Source organism: Hyperolius riggenbachi, chromosome 1 (assembly GCF_040937935.1).
Source record: "Hyperolius riggenbachi isolate aHypRig1 chromosome 1, aHypRig1.pri, whole genome shotgun sequence".
Lineage (NCBI taxonomy): Eukaryota > Metazoa > Chordata > Amphibia > Anura > Hyperoliidae > Hyperolius > Hyperolius riggenbachi.
Genome location: NC_090646.1, coordinates 446,440,845 through 446,453,966, shown reverse-complemented (window position 1 = coordinate 446,453,966; position 13,122 = coordinate 446,440,845). Strand labels below are relative to the sequence as shown.

At 43.9% G+C, this 13,122-nt stretch overlaps 1 protein-coding gene across 1 annotated transcript; it reads left to right on the top strand.

Annotated features, from left to right (window-relative positions):
- Positions 1 to 585: 585 nt before the first annotated feature.
- Positions 586 to 10,810, top strand: COX6A1 (cytochrome c oxidase subunit 6A1). The gene is made up of 3 exons (XM_068238700.1): positions 586 to 747; positions 860 to 1,002; positions 10,566 to 10,810. The coding sequence occupies exons 1-3, from the start codon at positions 645 to 647 to the stop codon at positions 10,662 to 10,664; spliced, it is 345 nt and encodes a 114-aa protein (XP_068094801.1). The 5' UTR covers positions 586 to 644; the 3' UTR covers positions 10,665 to 10,810.
- The last annotated feature ends 2,312 nt before the right edge of the window (positions 10,811 to 13,122 follow it).

Sequence of the window (13,122 nt, the reverse complement as noted above, 5' to 3'; positions counted from 1 at the left end):
AACGTGCTGCCCATTATAGGCTGGCTGTTCCGCAGTGCTGCACAGTGATCACATTGGAAGCTTTTGGCTCAGCACAGCTCAGTAACTTTGCAGACACTGTGATTGAAAGGCAATATAATCCTCCTGCACTCGGCACTAAACAGCTGCACTTATCTTCTGGGAATGCTTTCTTTCACTGTGCAACCTTTTCTTTCAAAGTGTACAGATGAACATATAGGTGAAATATATGTAAAGCATATGACTGCAGCATGTGGGTATTGTGTGCAAGCAAACATTTCTGCTCTCTGCTCATCCCTCCTCCCTTCTCTGTCCACTCCCTGCCCTCTGTCCATCTTCTCCCCTTCTCTGTGTGTCCACTCCCTCCCCTTCTCCTGTCCACAGACCTGTCCTGCTGTTCATTTCACCCCCGAATGCTTCCTGTAGTAAAATGATCCGAGATTCGGATCAAAGATCCGGATCTCTTCAATGATCCGATTTGAATCATCCGGATCATTGAAAAGATCCGAACTTCCCATCTCTACTGCCTGGTGCCTGCACGAGCGAGGCGCGTGCGCAGTGCTATTATTGGAAACGCCCCATTACACGTGACTTCCGGGTTGTAAAACGTCAGTTTCCTCACGTCCGCATCTGTTCAGATTGAGGACATGATGGCGGCTTTCGGCAGACTCTCTGGGATCTTTGGCCGGTTTGCAGCCAGTAGAGGACGTCTGTTCTCTGCCGCTGCACACGAAGAACATAAAGATGCCGGTGAGTAATGCAGGGAATGATGTGTTTCCGGAGCGCAGCGTGGCTCGGCGCTGTCAGTGAAGGTCACCCTATGGCAGACTGTGACCTCTCCGTCTTCTCTGATTCCACACAGCTCGCACTTGGAAGATCCTTACCTTTGTCGTAGCGTTCCCCGGAGTCGCAGTGTGTATGCTAAACGCATATCTGAAGGCCCAGCACCATCATGAAGAGCGTCCTGAGTTCATTCCATACAATCACTTACGTATCCGATCCAAGGTAATCCTACCCGCGGCTCAGCAGAGCATGAGCTCATATCTGTCTGCAGGAGGAGAGCAGGAAATCCTATATTTCATTTAATCTTTTATAAAGTTATTCTCTCATCTGTGTATCCCTTTCACCTTCCCCCAATTATTGCTTTCATTCTTTTACTTGCAGTTTTTTTTGTTTTCTCTTATTTTATTTTTTTACTGTCTCTTGGATAAAAATTGACGTCACTGCACATATACATAAACACTGGTGCTTTAATGGTTGGTAGCACTTTGTAGGTATCCTCTGCTCCTATGGAGATCAGACCACAAGAGAGGAATGTGGGTTCTGGCTTTGGAGCCATTTTTTTGCTCCATAAAAAGTGGAAATTGGCACGACTAAACTGGAAACTTTATTACTAGCGAATGACCTTACAGAGCATTAAGGCCAGTTTTTCACTGGGGCATTGCATTGTAACGTGCACATTTGTGGTGTTATGGGATGCATGCAAAGAAGCAACTGACCAATGTGCTCTCTCTGACTGACACCGAATGTGTCTCCTTGTGGCACTTCTAGTAATGCACTGCATGCTCTGCTTTGTAACAGAGGAATCTGTGCCATCACAGCACAACTGAGGTGTGACCTCATATAATTTTAAACTGCACTCTGTTACAATATGCAAAACCAGTGTGTTTATTGCAACTAGAAATAAACTCTGAAATTCACATTTTTAATGAGCCTTTACACTTGCAGGCCATTGCATTGAGGATTAATTTACTCGTGTCGCCACCTCTGGACACCGTGCTCCACGTCGCGTTCCATCACTCTAATACTTCCTCATTCAAAGTAAGAAGTATTGAAGTGACATTGTATCAAAGCAGCCCTGTAGGTTTCCACTGCTTCAGTAGTCCATTTGCTTAGATCCAAAATGAGGACAGCAAGGGACCTAGCACATCTCATGAGGCTGGAGAAAGCCCCTGGTAAGTATAAATACACTAAGGAGACACATTTTGGGATATACTTTAAAATCACGGTCCTTCACCTCGTTTTTTTTGACAGAAATATAAGTGGGTCTAATGCTGGGAATGCACTGTGCGTTTCTGCTCTCTGTTGTGTTTGCTGCTCGATTCTGCAGTCGATTCTCTTATCTTCCACTCGTTTTTTCTTTTTTTCCATTCACTTCTATCGGAAAACGAGCAGCCAAAGAATCGAAAGGGAGATCAGACATGTCGGAAATTATTTATCGAACCATCTAATCACCTAAAAAACGGACCGTGTATTCCCAGCATTAGTCAGATCTATTGTGAGTAAATCCATGAATCTGGAGTGCATTGTCTGGAATCGGCTCAGACAACCAGGTTTCTTTGAAGCTGAGAGATGTCCTTTTGTCCTAATGAGTACTTGAAGCTCATCTAGTTTGTTGCATATCAACATCTTAAGGGGCCCATATACTTACCATATTTCCTGCCGATATAGAGCGATCACTGATCGAATCGGCTGTGAAATCGTTGCGCAAACGCTGACCGAACGATTTCAGTCCAAAATCGATCGTTCCCATTGATTCCTGTCATTCCTGTCCGTGCGGAAGATTTCGATCGCCGGCAGGTCGGGAGTGCGTCGATATCGGCGTTCGAATGCGCAACGACCGACGCTAGCGGCAATACATTACCTAATCTGGCCAGCGTGAGTCCCTGCTGTCACCGCTGCTTCTTCTCCGCGCTGGGCTCTGAGTCCGGCAGGCTTCACTTCTTCCTGTCCCCGCAGCGCCCTTTACTGTTTAAACTTCCCCGGACAGGAAGTACATTGAAACTGGAGCCGAGAAGACAGCGGAGACCGGGGGACTCGCGCCGGCCGGATCAGGTAATGTATGCGGGGTGCGGCAGCTTCACAGATGGTGAATCGATTTCATGCTGAAATCTATTCACAATCTGTTTGCAGCAAAGGCAGCCATACGATCCCTCTCTGATCAAATTTGATCAGAGAGGGATCTATCTGTTGGTCGATCTGATGGCAAATCGACCAGTGTATGGACACCTTTTGTGAGTTTAATTCCAGGTGGTGGTAAGCGCATTACTTTATGCCAAAAGGGCACTTGAACCTCAGAACGCTTACCCCCCCCCCCCCCTTTTTTTTTTTCTTCTCTATGCCTCCCTGCTTGATTCAACGCTACACTACAAAATCTTTTATTTAGCTAGCAGCTCTTGGTGCGCCTTTTTTGTGTTGTGAGATGCGGAGACCACGTGATCGTCGCTCCAGGAAGTAAACACTGCACGTCACTCGGTGCAATGAATATTAATTAGCCATGTGGCTGGCCGAGGAGGAGGGAATACCTCCTCCTCCAACATTACTGCACATGTGCAAACAGTCTAACGCGGCTTAGCCGTGTATAACGTATTGCATGCAGCACTTTCTTTAAACGTGCTGTGTTACAATGTAACGCAACGTGGGCACTGTGAACAGCCCATTGATTTTTTTTTTTTTTTTTCATTGCTGTGCGGTGGGCTGCGTTACAAGCTGCACTACCGTGCGCCTGTAACGTCCTACTGTGAAAGCAGCCTAAAAGTACTATGGAGCCTCCGACTTTTATTTGCTTGGGTTTTTTCCTGTTTTGTATAGTTGTCTCTTACTGCAGTGCGTAAAACGCTGCAAGTTCGCGCATAGTGTAAGTATTTGATGCACAAAATTTGATTATATGTTCGTTGTTAAAATTGGACAGCAAGCATTTCTTCCTGCAAATTGCATGCAACACACACAATGCTATCCTATTGGATGTTTTCTCTTGTGCAAATTTGCTGAGTTTCCACACATGCGATTTTGGACAAAACCGCAGAGCCTACTGAAAGAAATAGGCTGCTGTATGAGTCGCATGTGTGTAGAATATCGAATGGCATGCTGCATTTAAATGCATCACGCATCCGAATCGTTATAGCCATGGCACAGCTGAAGGTATTTTGAGGAGTCTTTCCAGAATCAGGCCTCACAAGACGTATGCCAAGCACATTGGAAATGGGCCCTATGGAAAATCAAAAACACATGTGGTGTGCGTGGGGGGGGGGGGGGGGGGGAGTGTGACCCCCAAACCTGCATGTGGTGATAGAAATTTCCATGCACAGTGTGTGTGATAAGAACAGGGTGTACTAGTGCAAAAGGATTACACGCTATGTGCCTATTCTTTTCTGACCTAGGTATGTGAACAGGCGATATACTGCAAGAAAGTTCCGGATGCTGCTATTACTACGCTACTACTATTACTACTATTACTAATACTAGCTATTACTACGCTATTACTGCTTTGAGGAGAACTTACTGGTTTCACTTTTTTGGCAGCCAGCTGCATACCGGGTGAATGTGTAGGGTGGTGAGCGCTGTATCTATTTGAAACCAAATAATGTCACCATACTTTGTACTAGGGACAGAATTAGTCTTGTGATAACCAGGACAGAGGCAGATAAAATGTGTGGGTTTTATGTACAGTAGTAGTGTTTATATTAAAACCATTGGAGATAAAATTGGAGAAATAGTGTATTTTTCATTTTTTCCTTGTATTTCCCTTTAAAATGCATAGAAAATAAAGGAATTACTGAAAACAAATTTTAAACCCAAAAAGACCAATTGGTGGTGAAAAAAACAAGGTATAGATCATTTCATTGTGGTTAGTAGTGATTAAGCTATTGGGAAATGAAAGGGATGAGCACGGAGAGGTGAAAATCGCTCTTGTCCGTTAGGGTAAAAACCGCCTTGGGGTGAAGTGGTTAAAGAACTAGAGTTCTAGACCAGAATTTTTTATAAAAATGTATTGTAATTATATGCAGTGGCTATACAAAGATTACAATAACAAGGTTATAATCGGTATTCCAATAGCAAAAATATATAGTAACATTTTTGTCATCAACATCTACATAGCATAAACCATGTGTGCATACCACCACCTCCAAGCCATGTGTATCTAAATCCAACACAACTCTGTACTGCGCTTTTCGAACTCATATTGACACACAGATTTTAGTACTAGCATGATTTTCAAGAACATCCACAGTTGGAATACAATATATTAGCGAGTACATGTGATTAACTTCTCTATTTTTATTTTATTTATAGTGGGTATATGATGAGATGAACTTAATTCTCAAGAACCTCTACAGTTTTCAGTTTTTTTCAGCTGCAGATTAACTCTAATGTTTGCACACTGGATCAACTCTTTCACCTTTTACACTGCCGTATACAGTTTATAGGGCTGCAAACAGCTATGTGAGTTATAAAGCACACTAAGTACAGTTTCTATAAACTAATGCTGGGCATACACGGGTCGATCCAGCGGCCGATTAGCCGCCTGATCGACCCCCGCCGTGTGTCCGCTCGTCCGCGCGGATCGATTCCCGCTCGTCCCTGCCTGGCGCTTTTTATTACCCGCTCGATACGCCGCTATTGTCCGCCTGCGGGGATCGAGCGCGGAATCTATCCCCGCGGTGATCGGACACGCCTGATATTCTCAATCGAGCCGTTAGGCTCGATTGATAATCCTCCTCTCGACGCCGTGTATGCCCAGCATAAGAGCCATACAAAGAGAGACTCTTTTCAGAGTTTGCTAGTTTGCAAAAACACTGATGAGACAAATGTGACATCACCCTCTAATTCCTGTTGCCATTTTCACAGCTTGCTATCTAGCCATCAGACACTGGCGGGCCTTTTTAATTCCTCTCCCCTCTGTTTACATCCAAGTTAGCGACAAATCTTGTCACTAAACTCCGGGGGCTATAGCGTGTGTGTGGGGGGGGGGGGGCAGAGAGCGGGGGTTGGGGGTCACAGAGCCATGTCATTAGGCAGAGAACATGACTGTGTCCCATCTGCCCCCCTAAGATCCATCTCTGGTTCTCTTTAAGACCTTCAGTGCTCTTGACAAAGTAGCCATTTAGATTGTTGGGGGGTCCACACACGATACTTTAGATTGTAAGTACAATCTGCGATCTCGTTCAGAGATTGTTGGCTGCCTCCACTTTTTGTTAGTGTGAGAAGATGCAATTCTAAGTCTGGCTAATCCTGTAGGAGAGTGGGTTATTACAATGCCTAACTAGGCATAACAATCCTCTATAATTCCTACTGTCTCTGCGTCCCATGTCCCTGTGTGTCCCACATGCGCTCAGCGCATGTGCAGCGACGCAGAGACATAGAGGGAGAGTGGCGAGCGATGACGGGCGAAGGGCGGGCGCAATGCGCAGTGACAGATCTAGCCCGTTTTTTAAACAGGCTTAGGTCCACTAGCATATTAATAAAACCGTTATGGCAACGTTCTCTCCGAAGGGCAGGATTCTTTGCAAAGGATATTCAGAACAAGTGCTTAGACTGAAACTATATTTTAATCATTTATTTTATACCAAAATTGTGCATAAAGAAAAAATAGTGACATGTCAAATTATCTAACAAATGTTTTGATATAGTTAAAATATTGGGAAAGTAAAATAGAAACTGAATAAAGTCTGAGCAGTCCTTGGGCTTACAATTCCAATGGACATGGTAATTCCACAAAGTTGATAGAAAATCCTTTAATAGTCCAAAGACTGTCCTGGGGTCCTATTGGGCTAGTGGATGGATCTGGGATAGGTTGGTCCAGGGTTGAAATCTACATGTAAGGACCAAGAACAGGTATGTGTATTAGACCTTTAACCCCTCCACTCCTGTAAGCAAAGTTGAAATGAGAGAAGGGCAGACTGCAGTGTAATCCTGTTTCGCCATTCTCAGAGTAAGAAATATGAGGAAATACAATTCCCTGGCAATACATCAGCCAGTGAATACTAATTCTGATTGTCAGGCACAAGTTGGTTACGACTGTGAGCTGGTAAGGGCTTATCTGGAAGCCTTTCAACTCTGCCTGGTTCCTCAGTTCTTAACTGCTTCTGATTTTGAAGCTAACCTGAGACCAGATTAGTGGGTGGACTGATCAGCCAGAGGAGAGGGCGAAGGAGCCCACAGCCTTAAGGGGGCTGGAGGAAGCCCAGGTAAGTATCCATTCTTTTTCTTGGTCTCAGGTACACTTTGAAGGGCTTGTTGAGTTTTTTCGCTTTGTTTTAAATGCTGGCAATTTTAAAAATCTCCTTAAAAGTGCTTCTTCAATTTTGCTCTGAGTTTGCGATGAGCTTTCTTTCCAAACGTAAACACAGCTCCTGCACCATTTTCTGAGCGTTTGCTCTTTAATACAAAGGGAAATCGCAAAGCGTTTGTGAAAGCGGTTTGTAAAGCGATTTGCCCAGCGCTTTCATGAATCAATACATTTGTATTTATTTAGTTCAGGTTAAAAAGTTTACTTCCTGAGTGTCTTCAGGGGAAAAAAACATTGCCTTAGTAAAGCGCTTGACAAAGTGCAAATCGCACTGAAAGTGGAGGGAAAATCTGTTTCAAAACCGCATATCGCTTGCATTTCATGATGTGAACTAGGCTTAAGTCCGTAACACCGGGTTTTGGTAGATGGGTTTTTATGGTTATACTGCCCATCTACAGTTGAGGGTATTCATTTTGTTTCTTTTGTAAAATCTGAAATGTCATTTCTGAGAAATGTTTTGTTTCAAGCTTCAAAAAGTTTTCATAATAGTAAAAAGGAAAACCAGCATATACCATTACAATTCAAGTAATGCAATATGTCCCCATGCAGGGGGCAGATGATTCGGGGGAGGGAGGGGGGAATTGGAACAACTAAACACAAACGATGCTACGTAGGTGACAGTATTAAAGTGAACCAGAGATGAAAATAAACAAATGAGATAAACAATTAGATCTGTCCTTCCAAACCTCTTAGAGATCTCAAGGTTTTATTTTATGTATAAACATTTGCAAAGCAGATTTAATGTTTTATAGTCTCTGCTCAGTTGCAGTTTCTCTAGAGTCCCAGAGTAAAAATACATGAACTACTAACCTTTTTATCTTTCTCTCACAGTAAAAAGCCCAGGTATCTGCTTAGGAAAGTGTTTTTTATAGCTGTAATTTATCAGTGAGCTGACTGGAGAAAAACTGTCGGTTCCATAGCTAATTATAAACTCTTCCAGGCAGGGAAAGAACAAAAGGAGCACAGCATAAGTGTCTGTATGCTTGCCACTGTATACTTGCATGTCTATCTCACCATGTCATCTCGGATGCACTTTAAAGACACTGAAGCGAAAAAAAAAATATGATATAATGAATTGGTTGTGTACTATGAATAATTACTAGAAGTTTAGCAGCAAAGAAAATATTCTCATATTTTTATTTTCAGGTATATAGTGTTTTTTTTCTAACATTGCATCATTCTATAATATGTGCAGATTATACAACACTCAGCATTCAAAATGATTCTTTCAGAGCAGTCTGTGAACTAATGACCTCTCCTCTGGCAGAGAAAAAGTAAATAGTTCAATAACACTTAAGATAATAAGTTTCCAGAGCTTTCATTGGGCAGCTCTTCCTAGCTGTGCCTCCTGCCGCTCCCCTGCACATTGTGAATGAGTTTCTCATTCTAGCGTCGTGACCCAGAGGTCATGAAAGTGGGCCATTGCAGCCCACTGGAGTGGTGGTTTTTGAGGATACTTGATCCGCTCAGCTCCCCGGATCAAGTAGCTTTTTTTCTTTTTTTCATGAGCCCACCCCGGGCTCTCTTTAACCTCTTGAGGACCACAGTGTTAAACCCCCCCCTAAAGACCAGGCCAGTTTTGTGTAAATTGGCCACTGCAGCTTTAAGGCCAAGTACACAACTCGGAACACAAGTGATATTCACTCCTCTTTTCTCTCCACCAACACCTCTCTGTTGGTGGTCTTATCGCTCTCCCAGTGTTTATTTATTTATTTATTTTTTTTATAAATTTTAATTTTTTTTTTTTTCCCCAAAACCCTCCCTCCCCCCAGCCAGATAATCCTGGCGATCGGCTGTCATAGGCTTCTGCCTATGAGAGCCGATCGCTCTAGTGTCCCAGGGCGACACGGCTGTCCCCCGTACAGCGTTGCTGCAGATTGCAGTTCTGCACCATGTGTCTAACAGTCCCCTGAAGGCGGGGCGGAAATGCACGCGATATGTCCTGCAGTAGCCGGCCCCAGCCGACTCCAATTGGCGTTAGGCGGTCCTGGGGCTGCCGCCGTGGTGACGCCCGTTGGTGTGATGCGGTCCTTGGGTAGTTAAGGTCCCTCTTGGCAAATTCCAAGTTAGGCTGCCATGTGCCTTTTTATTAGGAGTGGTTTCCATCTGGCCACTCTACCATACAGGCCTGATTTTTGGATTGCTGCAGGGGCAGTTGTCCTTCTGGAAGGTTCTCCTCTCCACAGAGGTCCTCTGGAGCTCTGACAGAGTGACCATCCGGTCCTGGTTTTGAACTTCTACTTATGGATGGTGGAGGCCACTGTGCTAATTGGGACCTTCAAAGAAGAATTTTTTTCTGTAACCTTCCCAAGATTTGTGCCTTGAGATAATCCTGTATCTGAGGTTTAGACAGTTCCTTCGACTTCATGCTTGGTTTGTGTTCTGACATGAACTGTCAACTGTGGAACGTTATATAGACAGGTGTGTGCCTTTCTAAATCATGTCCAACCAACTGAATTTACCATAGGTGTACTCCAATTAAGCTGCATGCAGAAACCTCTCAAGGATGATCAGGGGAAACTGGATGCACCTGAGCTCCATTTTTGAGCTTCATGGCTAAGGCAATGAATACTTATGTACATCTGCTTTCATTATTTTGTAGTTATGGGGTGTTGTGTGTAGAGTTCTGAGGAAAAAATGAACTTAATCCATTTTGGAATAAGGGTGTAACATAACAAAATGTGGAAAAAATGATGCGCTGTGAACACTTTCTGGATGTAGTGTATATGTGCACTTGATAATCATTTTGGAAGTTTTTGAATCTGTGTACTTTTTCTTGAGTGTTTTGGATATTTACCCACATACATATATCAGTACAGTATTTTTAGTAATTTCTGTAGCTCAAACTGTTCAGTTCAGCCAATCAATATCTGATATTGATATAAAAAGTATGCATTACAAACCAGGTTGACTAGATAAAAATATAGTGCAAACATGCTTTTTGCTGTGCACAAAACTCTGTGAATGGCAAATTGATATATCACACAATATGCATTTAAATAAAACAAGCCTGAAATTGGGTTTTGAACAATGTGCTTTATAAGGTTGTGCTTTGCTTAAAGGATACCTTAGTCCCGGCTTTGTTCACAAGCCCTGGATGTCGGCTACTTCTACTTGCGCACTCCCGCGGACCTAATACGCCTGCCCCGATAAGGACTTGTGAACGGGACCGGTTACAGCTGAACGGAATGAGACACTGGGCCACAGGAGGTGCGGTAAGCCTATGCGTACCTCCCCACACACATAGGGCATCAATTTCTGATTCGGTTCAGTACTAAAATATCCTTTAAATATGAAAGACCTACTGTGACCACATACTTTGTCACTCACCTCCTTATATTCTTTCAACTTGGTCTATATGGCTTGGTCCACTCTCCTCAGGCATTTTGTGGTCTGCAGGTCTCTTGTATTCAAACTTGTCTAGGTACATTTTTGCTTGACAGTTCTGTACTTTTTTTTTTTTTTTTTTTACATAATTAATTTATTTTTCTTCCAACAGAAATTTCCCTGGGGAGATGGGAACCACACTCTCTTCCACAATTCTCATGTGAATCCGCTCCCTGAGGGCTATGAAGAATCTGAGCACTCTGAGCATTAAGATTTGGCTGGCTGCTATCTGGACCATTTTGTTCATGGGCCCAAAAAAAATATGGGATCAGACTGCTATATTTAATGCTGTACATTTTACACTGACCTGAGTTCAATGGTAGAGGTCACTTAATAAAGCTTTCTGCTTGTTCTAAATGTGTGGTATATGTTTACATGTAAATGTACTGTTTTAAACATTCTACAGTTCAAATAAATTGAAAATACTTTGATGAACTACATTACAGATTAACCACTTCTCTTGTGGGACGTGTATCTATGTCCCTGAATATCTCACTTGAGCTCCCAGGGGCATAGATCCTTGTCCCTGTCTGTGCACGCATGTACGTGGCCCCCTGCGGTAGTGCACAGATTTAGTAATAGGACCGTATGTTTCTAAACCCAACCTAAGTGTTTAAATTGAAATAATTGCTGTTGCATATAAAATAATTCTTAGCAAAATACCATCCAAGGAGCCTAATTTGTGGTTGAAAAAAAGTATAGATGTCAGTGCGATAAGTAGCAATAAAGTTATTGGCTAATTTATGAATGCAGTGCTGAAATGTGAAAATTGCTCTGGTGTTTTGAAGGACAACTGATGCGAGAGGTATATGGAGGCTGGATATTTCCTTTTAAACCATACCAGTTGCCTGGCAGCCCTGCTGGTCTATTTGGCCGCAGTAGTGTCTGAATAACACCAGAAGCACGCATGCAGCTAATCTTGTCAGATCTGACCATCTCAAACACCTGATCTGCTGCATGCTTGTTCAGGGTCTATGGCTAAAATTATAGATGCAGAAGATCAGCAAGATAGCCAGGCAACTTGTATTGTTTAAAAGGAAAAATATGGCAGCCTCCATATACCTCTCACTTCAGTTGTCCTTTAACCACCTTAGCGGTATGGACGAGCTCAGCTCGTCCATTACCGCCAGAGGGTGCTGCTCAGGCCCTGCTGGGCCGATTTTGATCAAATAAAAAGCAGCACACGCAGCCGGCACTTTGCCAGCCGCGTGTGCTGCCTGATCGCTGCCGCTCTGCGGTGATCCGCCGCGAGCAGCAGCGAAATAGGGTCCCCCCCAGCTGCCTGAGCCCTGCGTAGCCGGAAGGAACAAATAGTTCCGGCCAGCGCTAAGGGCTGGATCGGAGGCGGCTGACGTCACTCCGCTCGTCGCCATGGTGACGAGGTAAGCGAAACACGGAAGGCCGCTCATTGCGGCCTTCCGTGTTACTTCTGGCCGCCGGAGGTGATCAGAAGAATGCCCCTGGAGCGCCCTCTAGTGGGCTTTCATGCAGCCAACTTTCAGTTGGCTGCATGAAATGGTTTTTTTTTTATTAAAAAAAAAAACCCTCCCGCAGCCGCCCTGGCGATTTTTAATAGAACGCCAGGGTGGTTAAAGTCTGAAATTCTAGAAGTGAACTGGAGGCGGGGCCGGAGCATCGGTGAGTGGCTGCGTGGACACAGGCTGGCTGCGGGGGACCGTTAGAAGCCCTGGGTAAGTTCAACTCATTTTCCCCCAACCCCTCTACAGCATCCCTTTAACAAAAATGAAATTATGCGCTAGTTCTATTCTTACAGCAGGGCTATTCATTCTCTATGAAATAGGATATGAAGTTAAGTTGGAATAAATACATTTAACCTTGGAGCTGCTTGGTTCTGAGCTACTGTGCGGGTCGCAAGGCTTCCTGTACAGTGTGTCTGGGCTTGTTTACAGAAGCCCTTGTCAACAAGATTTCAGATTTCCAGTCCTGAAGTGATTGAGGGGTGTCCTGATCATCCAGAGACTTTCCTCTGGTAAGTACATATTTGGGGCACATTTTTCCCTTTAGATACACTTAAAGGGTTTTAATTACACAGAGATAATAAAATCTAGAAGAAAAAAAACATACTGCTCAGCCCAATGTTTAAAGGATACCGGAGCTCAAAATGTTTGGAGAAACGGGCATATGCTACCACCTGTCCTGATGCTCACCGCTCCCCTTGTTCTCTCTGCCTTCATAGCTCACCTAAAAGCCCCCTGGGATCCTCTTCTGCCCGTGCTGCGTGCGTTCTGGAGTGTGTACCCGTGGTGCACTCCTGGCCACGGGCATGTGCTATAGGATGCGGCAGCCTGGCCTGCGCCTGTGCCTGTGCAGTAAGCCTGACCGGGAAGAGCAAAATAATTAATCACTATTTCCCATTTGTGAATGAGAGCTAGTGTCCCCCTTGATCAGATTCACATTCTGCAATTTCAACAAGGGAAAATAGCTAATCTGCCAATGTTGTCCCAATCAACACACACACACACACACACACTTTTCTGACAAGCTTCTGAATGGTTATATCATTCTTCATAGAGCAGAACAGAAGGATTAACACAACAGTTTCTTGATTTCAGGATTGCATCTCAAAAGTGGCCAATATTTGACCACATTTTTGTTCATATCTGTATTGCAAGTGTCTCTTGGCTCTGACCAGTTTATGACACTAATGG